The sequence below is a fragment of the Dendrobates tinctorius genome, unplaced genomic scaffold, assembly GCF_039654945.1.
Source record: "Dendrobates tinctorius isolate UK_male_01 unplaced genomic scaffold, ASM3965494v1 ptg000027l, whole genome shotgun sequence".
Classification (NCBI taxonomy): domain Eukaryota; kingdom Metazoa; phylum Chordata; class Amphibia; order Anura; family Dendrobatidae; genus Dendrobates; species Dendrobates tinctorius.
The window spans coordinates 6,831,523-6,849,019 of NW_027361695.1; the positions used below are offsets into that span (position 1 = coordinate 6,831,523).

General features: G+C 43.5%; 1 protein-coding gene across 2 annotated transcripts in view; it reads left to right on the forward strand.

Moving 5' to 3' along the window:
- The window catches only part of EOGT (EGF domain specific O-linked N-acetylglucosamine transferase), a 31,687-nt gene extending 15,808 nt beyond the window's left edge, over positions 1-15,879 (forward strand). For both annotated transcript variants that reach the window (XM_073569739.1, XM_073569738.1), the window contains 8 exons: positions 2,122-2,214; positions 5,274-5,345; positions 5,463-5,549; positions 8,190-8,258; positions 8,616-8,677; positions 9,132-9,251; positions 12,903-13,005; positions 14,913-15,879. In XM_073569739.1, the coding sequence (XP_073425840.1) occupies positions 2,122-2,214; positions 5,274-5,345; positions 5,463-5,549; positions 8,190-8,258; positions 8,616-8,677; positions 9,132-9,251; positions 12,903-13,005; positions 14,913-15,059 (753 nt within the window). In that variant the 3' untranslated portion in view covers positions 15,060-15,879. The remainder of the gene's footprint in view (positions 1-2,121; positions 2,215-5,273; positions 5,346-5,462; positions 5,550-8,189; positions 8,259-8,615; positions 8,678-9,131; positions 9,252-12,902; positions 13,006-14,912) is intronic.
- The last annotated feature ends 1,618 nt before the right edge of the window (positions 15,880-17,497 follow it).

Here is a 17,497-nt window from a genome sequence, read left to right on the forward strand (position 1 = left end):
ACGGACACGAGACCCCTGCAGCCAATCACCGACAGAAGAGGAAGCCCGGGGCCTGACAGCGCCATACAGGAGCGGCAAAAGAGAAGAGCAAAAACGTATGCAGGACTCTGGTCTGGTGGCCATGTCAGTAGCCCATAGACACCAAACCAGACCCTGCGATCCTCCGTCTTGGCGCCATCTCATCTGCATGGTGCAAGAATGACGTTGCCTCTGACTCACGGATCAGAACAGGTGCAGAGAATGCCGGCAACTTCCTACCTGCCGGTGGCATCCTCGGCACCTGTTCTGATCCGTAGGTTCAGGGCAAAGTCATTCTTGCACCTTTCAGTGGATTTGCATCTTGGAGGTTTGGCCGCTGACCCAGGCTTTTTTTTCTGCCTACTTTTATGAGAATACTTATATATTTTTTGCTACTTATAGATTATATTTTTTGGGCCAAAAATTATGCTGGACCAAACCTTTAAGCTGTACCCTTCAAAAAACGCTCCCTTTTTAACCTTAGGTTTTTCCACTCGTCGGCCTGTGTGTCAGTCTTCACTGTCATTTTGTGATTCCATTCATAAGACAAAAATTCTATATCATGCGGTAGTGCGTAAATACATATATATGTATATATATATATATATATGTATATATATATATATATATATATATATATATATATATGTATATATATATATATATATTGCTCAAAAAAATAAACAACACAATGTATTAGGATTTGTTCCCTATTATTTTTCTGAGCAGTGTGTATATATATATATATATATATATATATGTGCTGCTTTTTTCATGCATTTTGAAAAAAAATTGTATATGCTCCCAAAAATTGCAAAAAATCCATAACTCGTCCCTCGATAGACAAAAATTAAATATTTTCTGGTCCTTCTTGTTGCTATAGGGTTAATTCAGCTCGTACGACTTAGTCGTCCCCCCTAGAGAACTAATCCATCTGTGATAACCGGGTTTTATTTATTACTGCAGCCCCTTTCACTGCCCCCAGAATAAACGGTCTGGGGGGGCGGAGATGGTGACCTTTAAGAGTCTGAGATTTCGGCACAAAGAGCGGGATTTTTCAATTAGTAGTAAAATTGAAAAACGCTTGCCCCATAGCAGAGGTCGGCACGCCCCTCGTAGTGTTCAGCAGCTTCGTCCGGTCCCGTAGGGTTTGGGTCCATTCACGGGCCGTGGAGCGGGGGCGTTGGTAAGAGGCTTATCTCCCCTGGGCAGATGGTTCTCCTCTTGTCCCCTGTTGTGTTCTGGGCCAGACTGTGATTTATAAATCCTCTGCAATCTCCACCATTGGGACATGTCGCTGCACAGAGGCCGAGAACAATCTTCCGCCACGTCAGGGATTACAATAACCATTATAATAGCTGGGCCGATATAATCATCCACCTCCCCAACCATCTACTCTCTCTAATCCAGGTCAGGCAGCTCTGGGTACTTTGTCAGCCATATCCCATTCATTATTCTGATACTGAAAAATATGTGCCCCCTTAGCAGGTGCAGCTTTTAGCAAAGAGATTTATTTTACACCAGAGCTGCATTCGCAATTCTGCCGGTAGCTAATGGAAACAGACAACAAACTTGTTGTCAGACACGCCCCCAACAGCTTAGATGAGCTCCGATGATACAGAGGAAAGATTCATCTCCCACCCCAGGTGGACGGGCATTCGTAGAAAAGAAACCGGTAGAGAAGATATGGAGCCAGCTGGTAATCTTGGTCGGTTTGATCACTGAGGTGTGTAGAATTATGAATGCAGCTCTGGAGTATAAAACAGGCAGAAACTCACACTGGACGAATTTTTCAGGACACTCGTGTAAAATACCGTGTTCCTAAAAATAAAAAAAAAAGTTTATGGTCCATGCTCCTAAGAAAGGGTTTTTACTGTAATAATAATCTTTATTTTTACTGTAGGATTTTGACAATTGTCCCTTCTGAGAGGGGTCGGTCGGAGGTCTGCTTTGACTCCTGTGGTTAATTTAGGTGCTTCTTCGGAAGTAGGGAAGTGGTGCCCCCCATTTTTTTTAAACTCCTATTGGAGAATTTTAGGAATGGACTGCGAATTTCAGAGGATCCGTCTTGGTGCTAAACACTAAAATCTGTTTTCCTTGCAGAGTTTCTACGGCTATGGCGATTTGTTTAGCGAGACGTGGAAAGCGTTCACAGACTATGATGTGACGCACTTAAAGGTGTACGATTCAAAACGGGTAAGAAAGTCGTCGACTTTCTGGGTCTTTATCTTACAGGAAGTAGGGGTGGGTCTTTTTTTTACAGGATCTAGGGGCGAGTCTTTCTCTTTCAGGAAGTAGAATCATAGAATCCTAGAATGGTAGAGTTGGAAGGGACCTCCTGGGTCATCTGGTCCAACCCCCTGCTTAAAGCAGGATTCACTAAACCATCCCAGACAGATGTCTGTCCAGCCTCTGTTTGAAGACTTCCATTGAAGGAGAACTCACCACCTCTCGTGGCAGCCTGTTCCACTCATTGATCACCTTCACTGTCAAAAAGTTTTTCCTAATATCTAATCTGTGTCTCCTCCCATTCAGTTTCATCCCATTGCTTCTAGTCTTTCCTTGTGCAAATGAGAATAAAGTTGATCCTTCTACAATGTGACAGCCAATGAGATATTTGTAGACAGCTATTAAGTCTCCTCTCAGTCTTCTCTTTTTTGCAAGCTAAACATTCCCAAATCCTGCAACCTTTCCTCATAAGACAGGGTTTGCAGACCGGTCACCATTCTGGTCGCTCTTTTCTGAACTTGCTCCAGTTTGTTGATGTCTTTTTTAAAATGTGGCGCCCAAAACTGGACACAATATTCCAGATGAGGTCTGACCAAAGAGGAGTAGAGGGAAATAATGACTTCACGTGATCTAGACTGAATGCTTCTGTTAATACATCCCAGAATTGCATTTGCTTTTTTTGCTGCTGCATCACACTGTTAACTCATATTCAGTCTGTGATCTATTAGTATACCCAAGTCTTTTTCACATGTGCTGTTGCTTAGCCCTGTTCCTCCCATTCTGTATATGCTTTTTTCATTTTTATTGCCCAGATGTAGTACTTTGCATTTTTCTCTGTTAAAAACCATTCTGTTGGTTGCTGCCCACTGCTCCAGTGTATTTAGATCTTTTTGAATCCTCTCTATTCTCTAGTATTAGCTATCCCTCCTAGCTTTGTGTCATCAGCAAATTTAATCAGTTTACCCTCAATTCCTTCATCTAAATCATTGATAAAGATGTTGAACAATACAGAGCCCTGTGGTACCCCACTTGAGACATTCTTCCAACTGGATGTGCAGCCATTTACGACCACTCTTTGGTTCCGATCACTAAGCCAGTTATGAATCCACCTAACAGTTGCCTTGTCCATTCCATACTTATTCATTTTTTCATTAAGGATGGTGTGAAATAATTTGTCAAATGCTTTGCTGAAGTCAAGATATACTATATCTACAGCATTTCCCTGATCCACCCAGTCAGTGATTCTGTCATAGAAGGAAATTAAGTTAGTCTGATATGACTCGTTAGTTACAAACCCATGCTGACTCTGTTTAATCACTTCATTCTTATCTAGGTACTTACATACATGTTGTTTAATAATTTGTTCAAAGACCTTTCCTGGTATAGAAGTCAGACTCACCGGCCTATAGTTTCCTGGGTCCACCTTCCTCCCCTTTATGAAGATAGGAAGAACATTTGCTCTTCTCCAGTCTTCTGGGACTTCTCCTGTTCTCCAGGAATTTTCAAAGATTATGGAGAGTGGGTCAAATTTTTTCTGCTATCTCCTTCAGTACTCTGGAGGGGTGGGTCTTTCTCTTTCAGGAAGTAGGGGCGGGTCTTTCTCTTTCAGGAAGTAAGGGTGGGTCTTTCTCTTTCAAGAAGTAGGGGCGAGTTTCTCTTTCAGGAAGTAAAGGTGGGTCTTTCTCTTTCAGGAAGTAGGGGTGGGTCTTTCTCTTTCAGGAAGTAGGGGTGGGTCTTTCGCTTTCAGGAAGTAGGGGTGGGTCTTTCTCTTTTAGGAAGTAGGGGTGGGACTTTCTCTTTCAGGAAGTAGGGGTAGGTCTTTCTCTTTAAGTAGGGGTGGGTCTTTCTCTTTCAGGAACTAGGGGCGGGTGTTTTTTTACACGATCTAGGGGCAGGTCTTTCTCTTTCAGGAAGTAGGGGTGGGTCTTTCGCTTTCAGGAAGTAGGGGTGGGTCCTTCTCTTTTATGAAGTAGGGGTGGGTCTTTCTCTTTCAGGAAGTAGGGGTAGGTCTTTCTCTTTCAGGAAGTAGGGGTGGGTCATTCTCTTTCAGGAAGTAGGGGTAGGTCTTTCTCTTTCAGGAAGTAGGGGTGGGTCTTTCTCTTTCAGGAACTAGGGGCAGGTGTTTTTTTTACACGATCTAGGGGCAGGTCTTTCTCTTTTTGTCAGGACCTAGGGGCGGTCTTTTTTTTTTTACACGATCTAGGGGCAGGTCTTTCTCTTTCAGGACCTAGGGGCGGTCTTTTTTTTTTTACAGGATCGAGGGGCAGGTCTTTTAGTTTTTGTCTCTTTACAGGAACTGGGTTATGGGTATTTCTCTTACAAGAACAGTGGTATGTCTTTCTGTTACAGGCAGTTTGGGCAGGTCTTTTTCTTACAGGAAAGACAGGGGGGTCTTTTTCTGACAGTAAGCTGAGGCGAGTCTTTTTCTGACAGTAAGCTGAGGCGAGTCTTTTTCTGACAGTAAGCTGAGGCGAGCCTTTTTCTTACACAAAGTGGGGACGGGTTTTTTTCATATAGAAAATGAGGGTGAGTCTTTCTCTTATAGGAAGTGGGGGTAGGTAACAAGAAAAGGGGGCAAGTTTTTTTTATTATGGGAAGTGGGGGCGTTTCTTTCTCTTACAAGAAGTGGGGGCAAGTTTTTTTCTTAGTGGAAGTGGGGCCGGGTGTTTCTTTTTCTGTTCCTGGTCTACTCTCTATCAAACTACTCACATACATAATAATACAGTATGGCTTATAGTTCAGAGCTGGCAAGCCATTGGACACCAGCATGAAAAATACATTTTGAGAAGTGAGGGGAAAGGAGGTTCCAGCACCTATAATGCTGGCAGAATGCTGATGAAAAGGAACAGCCCTCTCAAGTAACAGAGCTTGAGATTTGGCTCAGTTCCTGGACATATGAGACTGCTATGTGCATCGACAGCAGTTTTAACTTGTGTGCAGCAGTAATACAGGTTGTCTGTGAGCTGGTGTTTCATGCCTTTACGGCCTTTCTGCTAATATCCCCTCTGCTTTTATGTCCCTTTAAGGTCTGCTTTAAGGAGGCCGTGTTTGCGCTCCTGCCCAGAATGAGATACGGGTTATTTTACAACACGCCGCTGGTAAGCTCGTAATCCGGAGATGTGAGGGATGGCAGCGCAAGGATTGTTTGAAGACAGGAGATGGGCGCTTTATTAGCGCAGTAAATTTCAGCGCTTTATTTTTTTTCCTTCCTCCAGATCTCAAATTGCGGCAGCAGCGGATTATTCCGAGCCTTCTCCCAACACGTGCTCTTCCGGCTGAATATTTCCCAAGATGCTTTAAAGGTGCGAAATAAATCTACGCAGGCGATTGTTCCCGGCGCAGTTCATTACAGCCATATATATATTTTCTTTTTTAAAGCCTTCGGCATGGATAAAGTAGACGCCTCCGCTCGTGCTGTAAACTCTGTATGTGTAAAATTATCCTGGCCAGCCAGCACTATATGGAGCACTAAACCTATAACGACGGGTAAAGGGGCGGAGACTATTAAAGAGGCGCCAGCCCCACACCCTCTCCCTGACAATAAAAGGGTAATAACTCGTTCTCGTCTAAGCTAAAGGCAACGCTGGCTGCAAACAGATCCCATCATCTCTCGCTCTTCTCCAGGAAGTCACCCCATTTGTAATCCATGATTAGAAAAAAAAAAAGTCTCATTTTTAAACAGTGCCACCTTGTGCGCAGGCTGTGTCTGGTATTGCAGCTCCTTCAGGTCCAATGTTAGACTGTTCCTTACTGTTCTACACATGGACATTAGCAGCAATGGACTGACTCAGACACTATTTGTACAGAAGGGTCATCTGTGCATGCTCTAATCTCAGCAAAGGTCATTGTGCAGGAGGGGGAGGAGGTGAGCTGTGACATAACTTATTGTGAATGGTGCATCCACTTAATACATAGAGGTGTTATCAGTAATTGTATAGGAGTGGGAGGAGGTGAGCTGTGACATCACTTATTGTGAATGGTGGATCCTGTGTTATCTGGTATTTATAAAGGTGTTATCAGTCAATATATCGGAGGGAGAGGAAGTTAGCTGTGACATCACCTATTGTGAATGGTGGATCCTGTGTTATCTACTGTATATAGAGGTGTTATCAGTCATTGTACAGGAGGAGATGGTGAGCTGTGACATTACCTATTGTGACTTGTGAATGGTGGATCCTGCGTTATCTACTGTATATAGAGGTGTTATCAATCATTGTACAGGAGGAGGAGGTGAGCTGTCACATCACCTATTGTGAATGGTGGATCCTGTGTTATCTACTGTATATAGAGGTGTTATCAGTCATTATACAGGACGAGGTGAGTTGTGTCATCACCTATTGTGTATGGTGGATCCACTTAATATATAGAGGTGTTAGCAGTCATTGTATAGGAGTAGGAGGTGAGCTGTGATATCACCTTTTGTGAATGCTGGATCCTGTGTTATCTTGTGTTTATAGAGGAGTTATCAGTCAATATGTCGGAGGAAGAGGAAGTTAGCTGTGACATCACCTATTGTGAAGGTGCATCCACTTAATATACAGAGGCGTTAACAGTCATTGTACAGAAGGAGGTGAGCTGTGACATCACCCATTGTGAATAGTGGATTCTGTGTTATCTACTGTATATAGAGGTGTTATCAATCATTGTACAGGAGGAGGAGGTGAGTTGTGACATCACCTATTGTGAATGGTGGATCCTGTGTTATCTACTGTATATAGAGGTGTTATCAATCATTGTACAGGAGGAGGAGGTGAGCTGTCACATCACCTATTGTGAATGGTGGATCCTGTGTTATCTACTGTATATAGAGGTGTTATCAGTCATTATACAGGAGGAGGTGAGCTGTGATATCACCTTTTGTGAATGCTGGATCCTGTGTTATCTTGTGTTTATAGAGGAGTTATCAGTCAATATGTCGGAGGAAGAGGAAGTTAGCTGTGACATCACCTATTGTGAAGGTGCATCCACTTAATATACAGAGGTGTTAACAGTCATTGTACAGAAGGAGGTGAGCTGTGACATCACCCATTGTGAATAGTGGATCCTGTGTTATCTACTGTATATAGAAGTGTTATCAGTCATTGTACAGGAGGGGGAGGAGGTGAGCTGTGATATCACCTATTGTGAATAGTGGATCCGGTGTTATCTACTGTATATAGAGGTGTTATCAGTCATTGTACAGGAGGGGGAGGAGGTGAGCTGTGACATCATCTATTATGAATGGTGGATGCTGTGTTATCTACTGTATAGAGAGGTTTTATCAGTCATTGTACAGGAGGAGGAGGTGAGCTGTGACATCACCTATTGTGAATGGTGGATCCTGTGTTATCTTGTGTTTATAGAGGAGTTATCAGTCAATATGTCGGAGGAAGAGAAAGTTAGCTTTGACATCACCTATTGTGAAGGTGCATCCACTTAATATACAGAGGTGTTAACAGTCATTGTACAGAAGGAGGTGAGCTGTGACATCACCCATTGTGAATAGTGGATCCTGTGTTATCTACTGTATATAGAAGTGTTATCAGTCATTGTACAGGAGGGGGAGGAGGTGAGCTGTGATATCACCTATTGTGAATAGTGGATCCTGTGTTATCTACTGTATATAGAGGTGTTATCAGTCATTGTACAGGAGGGGAGGAGGTGAGCTGTGACATCATCTATTATGAATGGTGGATGCTGTGTTATCTACTGTATAGAGAGGTTTTATCAGTCATTGTACAGGAGGAGGAGGTGAGCTGTGACATCACCTATTGTGAATGGTGGATCCTGTGTTATCTACTGTATATAAAGGTGTTATCAGTCATTGTACAGGAGGAGGAGGTGAGCTGTGATACCACCTATAGTGGATAGTGCAGTGAAGTTACCCTGATTTGACCGCGCCTCGTCAATAGACTCTTACTGGAAAAATACAGCTAACCGATTTACTTCAACTTTAATCCTAGGAGGAGAAAATCCGAGTCACCATTCTCATCCGCAGCACAGAGTTTCGGAAAATACTCAACTTAGATGAGGTAATCATTGCTTTATTTGGAAAGAACAATCCTGAAAAAGTCGGTAGTCGTGGTTAAAACTGCAGATTAACCCTCGGGGGGTGGTTTGGGTGGATAACTAGGACTTGATGTGCTTCTCACTGCCTGGAGCTTTCCCGATTGTCCCAAGTGAGTTCACTTCTGTCCAGTCCTTCCATTACTAATGTTTGGCTTCGAGCCGACGTCCTTGGCTAAAAAGCAGAGATCCCGGAGCAGGTCTGGTGAAGGCTCCATGGAGTCATTTCTGACCCCCGACGCTTCGGATCATGGGGAATCCTACTAAACATCCATAAATGTAACAACAGTTTAATAACACTAAACATTCCTCTTCTCGCTCAGCTGGTCCGCGCCCTGAAAGCAATCCCGCTCTTCAAAGTCACCGTCGTGGACTACAAATACAGGTATGTCTATATGGGCGCGGACCCATCCGGGACAAATCCTAAAAAAGGGCATCCAACGTTGCACCCCACCCTGACAAGGCCTATTATGGCATGTGGCGGAAAGAAAAATTAAAAGGGATTTCCATTTTTGGAAAATCCCTGTCCCTCTGGCTACAATTTACTGTGTTATACTCACCCTTCCCAGGTCCATCACTGAGCCTCCACCGCTGCCCCCCCCCCACTTTCTGCAGCACTGATATCATGTGGACAGCACTGCAGCCAATCAGTGAGCCTAGAGGCTGTGCCTGAGTTGCTCATTGGCTGCAGTGCTGTCCACGTGATGTCAGAGCTGCAGCTCTGGACCTGGGGAGGGGGAGTAAAGGATAGTTTGTTTTTTAAAAGAGGGGTTTTCTGAAACCAGAAAATATATTGAATGTGTATAATTGCTTATGTGTTATTTTATGTATTTCACTAGATCGCTTGGATTTCTTGAGCAGCTGAAGATCACACATAATTCGGACATATTTATTGGGATGCACGGGGCCGGACTGACGCATTTACTCTTTTTACCTGACTGGGCAGTGATATTCGAGCTGTAAGTCCTTCTCTGATTTCTCTCCGCATTAAGAAATTGCATTATTAGCAATTCCTCAATACATTGGCATTATCAGAATGATTATCTTATATTTGGGCCGGTGTCCTGAGCTGCAAGAACAGCGAATATTCAACTGAATGTCACCTTTTATGACTAGTGTTACAACTCCCATAGAGACCAACCACATGACCACTCTATAGAGAAAAGAGGGAAGATCAGGAGCAGTGGGAGAGAGAGCGGCAGAAAAACACACAGAGATATTTATAGTATGTGTATTATCTCACCTTCAGGCTGGGTCCCCAGTTACACTGCTCAGTATTGCTGTACAATGACCTCCATGTTGCTGCATTTGAGTAAGAATATTACCTCACTTCCTGAGCTGGATTCACAGCTGCAGCCCACAGTATTGCTTTCTAATAAGTATGAGCTGGGTTCACAGCTACACTGCTCAGTACTGCTGTATAATGTCCTCCATGCTGATGTTGCTTCTGAACATAGAGGCAGGATAGCAGGTATCCCACATGTCTGAGCGTGCTGTCTATGGGTGACGTCAGAGCATCTCGTCTCCTGCTCGAAGACAGTAAAAAATGAGAGCGAGAGCCTACAAAGGGGAAAACTGGTGAAAAATGCAGGATACAAGTCATATAATGGCGTTGCTGAAAAGTTGGTGCCAGTTCTGATTTTTGAACTGTTTCCACCGAGCCGGTTGATATGTCCATATATTCACATTTCCAGAAATATCTGGCCATGACGACATACAATGGAATTTACACTAAATATTTATAGACTCTGAACATAAAAGCTCAGTTCAGTTCCCATGAGCCATTTATGCAAGTTCAGCTCTGCGCTGCCCATATCTGTATGTGGATTATCAGAATCTGCGTGCAGCAGCCGCCATTAATCACAATGACAGTGTCCCGGGACCATTAGTTCGTGCACAGCACTGGCTCTGTACAATAATGTTACACCATCAGTGTTTTTTATAGGCACCTTAAACCTGAAGGGTTACAGCAAATATTTAGGTAGGGCAGGATGGGGATTGGACACCTTGGACTGATATGTAAGGCGTTTAATGTTCAATAAAAGTAAAGAAATGCTAAGTGTGGCCATGTACTAAAGATTTCCAGTTGCAATGAAAAGTACCGTATTTCACCCACATTGCAAATTAGGTTTATTAACAAAATGTGCAAACTTTTATTAGCGTTAAATGAGAACAATGTAAATAGTTCATCAGCTAATGTACCAAGTGTTTTCTCCAAATACAGCACAAAATGCAACTTTTACTAACTAATGCATGCTCAGAATCTGCCACCGCCATGCTTCACTGTATGCGTCAACGAGCCACCGCCATGCTTCACTGTAGGCATCATTGAGCCCTGCCATACTTCACTGTAGGTACTACCTAGCCATCACCATGCATCACTGTTGGCATCACCAAGCTACTGCCGTGCTTCACTGTAGGCATCACCAAGCCACCACCATGCTTCATTGTAGGCATCACCAGGCCACCTCCATGCTTCACGGTAGTCATCACCGAGCACATGCTATGCTTCAATGTACATCATCGAGTATGTGCCATGCACTGTAGACATCAATGAGCCCCCACCATGCTTCTCTGTAGGCATCACTGAGCCACCTCCATGCTTCACTGTAGGCATCACCTAGCCACTGCCATGCTTCACTGTAGGCATCACCGAGCCACCAACATGCTTCACTGTAAGCATCTCAGAGCCACCGCCATGCTTCATTAGTAGAAAACCAGAGAACCACAGGAGTTTTCCATAAAATGAATAGTCTTTATTAATACATACAAAAGATAAAATATAGCACATCTGGATTGGAAAGGATCCATCTATTGTTATTTTTAATCTTGGACTATTGCCGTTTCATTCTGTGGGGACTTTTGTCATTACACTGTGTGCCTGTGCCCGGCGCTGCTGTTGTGCGCCTGCGCTGTTCGCCTGCGCTGTTTGCCCGGTTTTCCCGGCCCGGATCATCCGGCACGGCCTGGGTCGGTATGTGACTGGGGACGCCAGTGTCCCCGCTCGCCTGCCGGCAGGGCACCGCCGGGTGTTTGGGGCTTGTGGACGCCGGGGATCGGGCAATGCGCCGCTTATACACGGCGCCTGGTGAGTAGGCCAGCTGATGGTCACATGACCAATTATGACATAGTTAAAAGGTCCTGTGTCATTACTCACAACACTTCCCCTCGATAAAGCTAATTGTGATTAGCGAAACGCGCGTCGGGGTGTCCCGGGACGTGGCTGTTGTGCTTCTTTATGTGAGTATTTACTCGCTGCCTTTTACCCCACTCTCTCTTCCCTTGTCCGCCTGTGGTTTTTTTACATGGTGCTGTTACACTATAAGTTGGACAGTGGAGGCTACAGTGTTAGTCAGGTTCCATCTTAGTGCCATGGGATTTTCCATTTGGGGACTTTATTGCTTAACCCTTACGGTTATGAGGGATTGTTACTTGGGGTAAGCTGTCAGCCTGATGCCACAATTCCCATTCTTTGGTGTTTACATTCATGCATTGTCTATATGTGCTATATTTTATCTTTTGTATGTATTAATAAAGACTATTCATTTTATGGAAAACTCCTGTGGTTCTCTGGTTTTCTACTATTGTAGTGGAGTGGCTAGCGCACTTATAGGGTGTGTGTACACCCGGTGTAAGTTACTATGAGTCTGGTGGTTGTTATATTAATCGCCATGCTTCATTGTAGGCATCATGGGGCCACCTCCATGCTTCACATTAGTCATCACTGAACCCCTGCCATGCTTCACTGTAGATATCACTTAGCCACCACCATGCATCACTGAGCCAGCACCGTACATCACTGTTGGAATCACCAAGCCATCTCAATGCTTCACTGTAGTCATTGCTGAACCCCTGCCTTGTTACATTGTAGGCATCATCGATCCCTGCCATGTTTCACTGTAGGCATCACTGAGTCCCTGCCATGCTTCACTGTAAGCATCATTGAGTCCCTGCGATGCTTCATTATAGGCATCACTAAGTCACCACCATGCTTCACTGTAGGCCTCACTGAGTCACCACATTTTACCATAGGCATTACAGAGACACCGCCATACTACAGTGTAGACATCACTGAGCCACCACCATGCTTCACTGTAGGCATCACCGGGCCACCTCCATGCTTGACAGTAGTCATCACCAAACCCTTGCCATGCTTGACTTTAGGCATCATCGAGCCACCTCCATGCTTCACTGTAGTCATCACCAGGCACCGCCATGTTTCACTGTAGTTATCACTAAGCCCCTCACATGCTTTACTGTTGACATAATCGAGCCCCTGCCATGCTTCACTGTAGGCATCATCGACCTTGTGCCATGTTTCACTGTAGGCATCATCTAGCCACCGCTATGCATCGGTGTTTGCATCACTGAACCACCACCATGCATCACTGTTGGCATCACCAGCTGGTTTGCTTCATTGTATGCCATGCTTCACCATAAGCATCATCGAGCCCCTGTCAGGCTTCACTGTATGCATCATCGAGCCCCTGCCAGGCTTCACTGTAGGCATCATTGAGCCCTTTCAATGCATCACTGTAGGCATTACTGAGCCACCCCCATGCCCCATGTTTTTTTATAGGGAGCTTGAAAATGTAATGTTTTCTCCTTAGGTATAATTGTGAAGATGTGAGGTGCTACTTAGATTTGGCCAGACTTCGAGGAGTCCACTATATCACATGGGAGAAGGCTGATAAAGTCTACCCACAGGACAAAGTAAGTGCTGATATGACACTGGACGCACAAACAGTTTTGGGGATTTACAGACATCTCCGACGATTACACCATCACAATGAATGCAAATTATCCAAAATTTCCCGTTTTAATTAAGAAAAAGAAAAAAAAAAGGCGTCAGGATAACAAGAGATGTCCCACCAATGATGGGTGACACTAAACATGTAGACTGTCACATTGTAGAAGGATCAACTTTATTCTCATTTGCACAAGGAAAGACTAGAAGCAATGGGATGAAACTGAATGGGAGGAGACACAGATTAGATATTAGAAAAAACTTTTTGACAGTTAGAGTGATCAATGAGTGGAACAGGCTGCCACGAGAAGTGGTGAGTTCTCCTTCAATGGAAGTCTTCAAACAGAGGCTGGACAGACATCTGACTGGGATGATTTAGCGAATCCTGCTTTGAGCAGGGGGTTGGACCAGATGGCCCAGGAGGTCCCTTCCAACTCTACGATTCTATGATTCTATGATTCTAAACAGTCCCTTTAAAAGAAACAGACAAATGTTTGCAAAGCAAACATTCTTCATTCCATGTACCCCGACAAGCTACTTTCACTACTGTTCGTTGTCACTGGAAACAGTCAGCAAGTTTGCTGTCCGATATTCCCCTGATACCTGTAGTAAAGTGTAAGCAGTGTATAATAAAATCATGCAACTTTCTGATATACGCTGTTTTTCAGTCTCATTACCATTTTGGAGATCTCTGCTTGCTGTCATTCCCGTTTTCATCCTTACTTTGGGGGGTCCTTGCTTCTATGTTCTGTGGCTATAAACTTGTTTTGTGGTGGACACACAGGTGCCGGACTTAGTACATGCACAGATATTTATCCCCTGGAAGTAAAACTAACAAATGACAGCAAGCAGTGGTTTTATTGGAGACCTGTCACTTTGCCATAAATATGTACATTTTTAAACTGGTGTAAATGCAGCTGTCCTTCTGACTCCGGTGTTGTTTTTCTTTTTTTTCTGTGCCACTCCATTCCTGAGATACGGCCTTTTCTTCCTTGTGTATAAATCTAGTATTAGCCAACTGGGTGTGGCCCCCTAAGAAGACGCCCACGCATAAGCGTTGGGGACCACACCCACTTGTTAATAAGAATAGCTTTATATGCAGGAAAGAGGAGGCCATATCTCAGGAACGGAGAGGCGCAGAAACAAAAGAAACACGACGCCGGATTCAGGAGAACAGCGGCATTCACATCAGGTAACAAGATAACATATTTGGGTTTTCTAGAACTTTTGAGTGTGATGTTCTAGCTTATAGGATCACCTTGATGGGGGTTCTGCTCCAGCTGATCAGTTGATTGAGGCGACTACAGCCCTCAAACCAGTGACGCGTCCTCAACACAGCGCCGTACATATTGTAGTGGCTGTGCCTGGTATTGCCGGTCTTTACAAGAATGGCACTGCCCCGGCAATAAGGAAGGTTAAATGTCACAGCCCCCTCAATTGACTGATTGTTGAGGGTGTTGGAGTCGGACACTCACCAATCTGATGGACTATCCGACATTTTAAGCCCTTGATATATGAGAATATTACGATGAAGAGTCCTCACTTCTCTGTGTCGTTCACCAGGTGTCGCTCTTGGCTTTCCATCGGCTTTTTATATTTAATACTCTATTGTTCCCATTATTAGGCATCTTCCATTGAGTTGTGACACATTTCATGCCTTGGCAGAATCAGAAGTAAATTAATTGGTCATTAGTTCAACCTGTCAATAATTCTCCCCCGTGTCTCGGTGCTGGAGAAAAAAAAAGATCAATAGTTCCCGGGGGGCTTAAATGAAAGTTGTTTTCTGTGTCCAGAATTGCTTAATTAACTTGTCTTTCAACGTCAAGGATAACTCGCCAGACAATGACAAAGCTTGTTATGCCGTCTAATTAAGGGACATCACCCGACTTTGGGAGAGCACCCGAAATTCACCAATTACGCCTTCGACGTTGAGGAATTCGTACGGCTGGTCAGGTCCGCAGCGGAGCACGTGTCTCGTCATCCCGGATGGCCGCAGCCAAGACCCCACGATGAGCTGTGATAAGAAGAAACGGCAACATTTCACCGTAGATCGAACCCCTTATTTTATAATGTCGTAAATTATTTATTTATTATAAGAAAACAATAATTAGGTAAATTTTAAGTCAACGCGTTTTAAGTATTTTAGCAATTTTTTATCCATTATATTTTGTTTTGATAACTTTTTTTTTTCCTTTCGCCTTTTGGTCACATTTATTTATCCGGAAGGGGCAGAAATATTCATGAATTATTTTCTAATCAGTGACCTTAATGAAATAAAAGAACGATCGACGCAGACTGGGGACAGCCATCAATGCCGCAGAGGTATTCCTGGATCTTCATGGGATCTACCGTAGATTACTCGTGGAGATCTTTTTCTGGCTTCAGCTAAATGTCTGCAGTCGCTCGTCTAGTTGACAGCAGATTTGATGAATCCTGACGGAGTGTGACTTGCGCACTGTCAGGATTCACATCCGTTGCCTTCTAGAGCGGGCGTCTCTTGCAGACTAGCTTCCGACCTACTTCTCTCCAAAGAGCTAGAGAGAAGCAAAATAAGTTGCTACCAAGCTTGTGACTGCAGCCGTGCGGTAAAACGAAGACAGCTGGAGCAGGCAACGGTGCGGAATCCTGACAGTGCGCTCGTGTCAAATAATCTGCTGTCACATAGAGGAACTGCAGAAATGTAGCTGAAGCCAGAGGTTGCTCCAGCTGACGGGCGCAGAGCTAATCCCACACGTCGGAGGCTTGATAGTTTGATGACGTTTAGGCGCTTTTTTGTAATAAATGCGTTTTTATCGAATGGAAATTATTTTGTAAATTGAATAGATTTCTTAGAAAAAGAAGATTTCTGTATGACGTCTTTATGAATCATTCACCATGTTTCTGATATCTGCGGTGTCCTGTACAGATCATACGCACTGGCGGAATAAGGATCCAAAACATGGCGCCCAGCGCTATGGACCCCTCCTGTGCTCCGTCCACAGGATCCCTGAGAAATGAGGGAGAGAATGCAATGACTTACAGAAAAAGTATCAGCGCGCGGTGTTCATCTGCCGCCATGCAGGAACCATCGTGATGTCATGTCTTATTCATGTAAATGGGGCTGAGCTGCAATACCCGACACAGCCTGTGGGCAAGTGTGGCGCTACTTCTGGAGAAAAAAAAAAAACATCCACATCTACCTATGTAGAAAAAGATAGGCAGCGCTCCAGACGTCCTTCAGTAAAAAGAAGAAAAAAAAAGGGGGGGGTCTTAAAGCTCGTGAATAGTGCCAATGTTTTTATTAAAATAATGCTTTTTTTAAAAAAAAAAAGAAATTAACAAAGGGACAGCTGGAGCCCTCCTATATATTCTATTTATCTAAGAGCGTTTTTTAGTTTAAAACTGATGAGCTTACAGTTTACCTGCTGAGGTTATTGGACTTATGCTGCTTTGTATGTTTAAAACATATATGTTTATCTATTATCTATCTATCTATTATCTATCTATCATCTATCTATTATCTATCCATCTATTATCTATCTATCATCTATCTATTATCTATCTATATATCATCTATTATCTATCTATTATCTATCATCTATTATCTATCTATTATCATCTAGCTATCATCTATCTATTACTTATCTATCCATCTATCTATCTATCATCTATCTATTATCTATCTATATATCATCTATTATCTATCTATTATCTATCCATCTATTATCTATCTATTATCTATCTATCTATTATCATCTAGCTATCATCTATCTATTTATCTATTATCTATCATCTATTTATATATCATCTATTATCTATCTATCTACAGTGGGGAAAAAAAGTATTTAGTCAGTCAGCAATAGTGCAAGTTCCACCACTTAAAAAGATGAGAGGCGTGTGTAATTTACATCATAGGTAGACCTCAACTATGGGAGACAAACTGAGAAAAAAAAATCCAGAAAATCACATTGTCTGTTTTTTTTCATTTTATTTGCATATTATGGTGGAAAATAAGTATTTGGTCAGAAACAAGCAATCAAGATTTCTGGCTCTCACAGACCTGTAACTTCTTCTTTAAGAGTCTCCTCTTTCCTCCACTCATTACCTGTAGTAATGGCACCTGTTTAAACTTGTTATCAGTATAAAAAGACACCTGTGCACACCCTCAAACAGTCTGACTCCAAACTCCACTATGTTAAAGACCAAAGAGCTGTCAAAGGACACCAGAAACAAAATTGTAGCCCTGCACCAGGCTGGGAAGACTGAATCTGCAATAGCCAACCAGCTTGGAGTGAAGAAATCAACTGTGGGAGCAATAATTAGAAAATGGAAGACATACAAGACCACTGATAATCTCCCTCGATCTGGTGCTCCACGCAAAATCCCACCCCGTGGGGTCAGAATGATCACAAGAACGGTGAGCAAAAATCCCAGAACCACGCGGGGGGACCTAGTGAATGAACTGCAGAGAGCTGGGAC